The sequence below is a fragment of the Antrostomus carolinensis genome, unplaced genomic scaffold, assembly GCF_000700745.2.
Source record: "Antrostomus carolinensis isolate BGI_N321 unplaced genomic scaffold, ASM70074v2 Scaffold26013, whole genome shotgun sequence".
NCBI classification, from domain to species: domain Eukaryota; kingdom Metazoa; phylum Chordata; class Aves; order Caprimulgiformes; family Caprimulgidae; genus Antrostomus; species Antrostomus carolinensis.
Genome location: NW_010307656.1, coordinates 3,550 through 5,273, shown reverse-complemented (window position 1 = coordinate 5,273; position 1,724 = coordinate 3,550). Strand labels below are relative to the sequence as shown.

The following is a 1,724-nucleotide window of genomic DNA, read 5'->3' as shown; positions in this document are numbered from 1 at the left end:
TAAGCGCTAGACAAATGAATGTTTATATAAAATCAGTAGCAACAATAAAGTGTTCTAAGCCGTTATTTTGTTGGAAAGCTACTGCAGCCTTCATAGGCGAACTCTCTCCTTCTAAAACCAGTAGAATAAAATAAATATTTTGGATAACGGAAAGGAGCAAGTAGGCCTCCAACAATAATGCTGTTCATTTTTGTTTTCATGTTGAATCACCCTGTGATTTGCAGCTCAGGCCACCAACGGTAATTGGCCAATTCCACACTCTTTTCTTTGGCTCAGTCCGTATGTTTTTCCTTGGCGTATTGGGCTTTGCTGTTTATGGAAATGAAGCCTTGCATTTCAGCTGTGACCCCGACAAGAGAGAGGTTAATCTTTTCTGTTACAACCAGTTCAGGCCTATAACTCCTCAGGTAATTATATTTTTTCATTGTAGAAATCCAATGTTAAGAAAATAAACTGCAAAAATTAAACCTAATTGTTCCATATAAGAAGTAGTAACTGATTGGGTTGATTATCACTTAGCTTTTTCACAGATATTTTCTTTTGAATAACCTTTTATCTGTGTTCAAATACGGAGTTGTGCTTTCTATCCTTCATAACAATAACCCTCACATTTCAGAAAGCAACTGAGCTTTTCAAATTAAAACGTAACAGTGATTTTTACCTTTATTGTCATCTAAGTGTTTATACATTCGATACCTATACAAACAGACTTGCAAAATGTTCCATTATGTGTGTGTTTTAGCTGTCTCAAGATGCTGTTGTAAATGACCTGAAAACTACATTTCTGCTACATTGTAGGTATTCTGGGCATTACAGCTGGTGATTGTACTGGTACCTGGAGCATTTTTTCACCTTTATGCTGCCTGTAAGAGCATCAAGCAGGAAGATATCCTCCAAAAGTCATTCTACAGTGGTTTTTATATCTGCTCTGTTTTCTTAAGGATTATCCTTGAAGCTGTGGCTTTTTGGCTTCAGATTCAGCTCTTTGGTGTCAAAGTGAACGCAGTCTACATGTGTGATGTAGGAGCACTTGAAAAAAAGTTTAGCCGGTGCATGGTGCCAGAGCACTTTGAAAAGACAATTTTTCTTATTGCAATGTACACATTTACTGCGATTACAGTGGTCTTGTGTGTTGCTGAAATTTTTGAGATCTCATGTAGAAGGCTGGGTTTCTTAAAAAATCAGTGATGTCAATCACTCCCAGTCATTTACCACCCTGCCCACCTGCAGTTTTATAGCAATGATTTCATGCTATAACAAAAAACATCTCCTGTTCTCTGTGCAGCGTTGCAGAAGAGAACCACACTCATGATGACTACTGCAGAGTAGTCATCTGGCACTTACTCCTCATCTAAAAACCATTATGTGAATAATCTTAGTTTCCATGTGAAGACCAAAGGAAATAAAATTTACAAGAGTAACATGTTTTCATTACTCCAGAGGAGTGCCTGTGTGTGACAAGGAGGTTATTTATAAATGCATTTTTATTCACAGCTTTTCTGAACAGAAGCAACTGGAGCTACTAAGGTTATTGACCTTCCAGGAAAAACTATCTCATATTTCTTATATGTTTTTACAACTTGTGAATTAAGCAGTAATGGTGGATAGATAATCGCTGGGAACCAGAAAGCGTTTAAACATGTTCCCAAGCCTTTATCTCAGACCCCAGGGGCAGGGACTGTGGTGACAGCCAGGTTAGGCTGTGGTGACAACATATCTATCGA

At 37.9% G+C, this 1,724-nt stretch overlaps 1 protein-coding gene across 1 annotated transcript; it reads left to right on the top strand.

The window, feature by feature from the left end:
- Positions 1-224: 224 nt before the first annotated feature.
- On the top strand, positions 225-1,188 carry GJE1 (gap junction protein epsilon 1; the record flags this gene model as incomplete). The annotated part of the gene is made up of 2 exons (XM_029084384.1): positions 225-407; positions 799-1,188. Coding segments are annotated over 2 exons (573 nt in total), but the record flags the coding sequence as incomplete, so codon positions are not given.
- Positions 1,189-1,724: the final 536 nt, after the last annotated feature.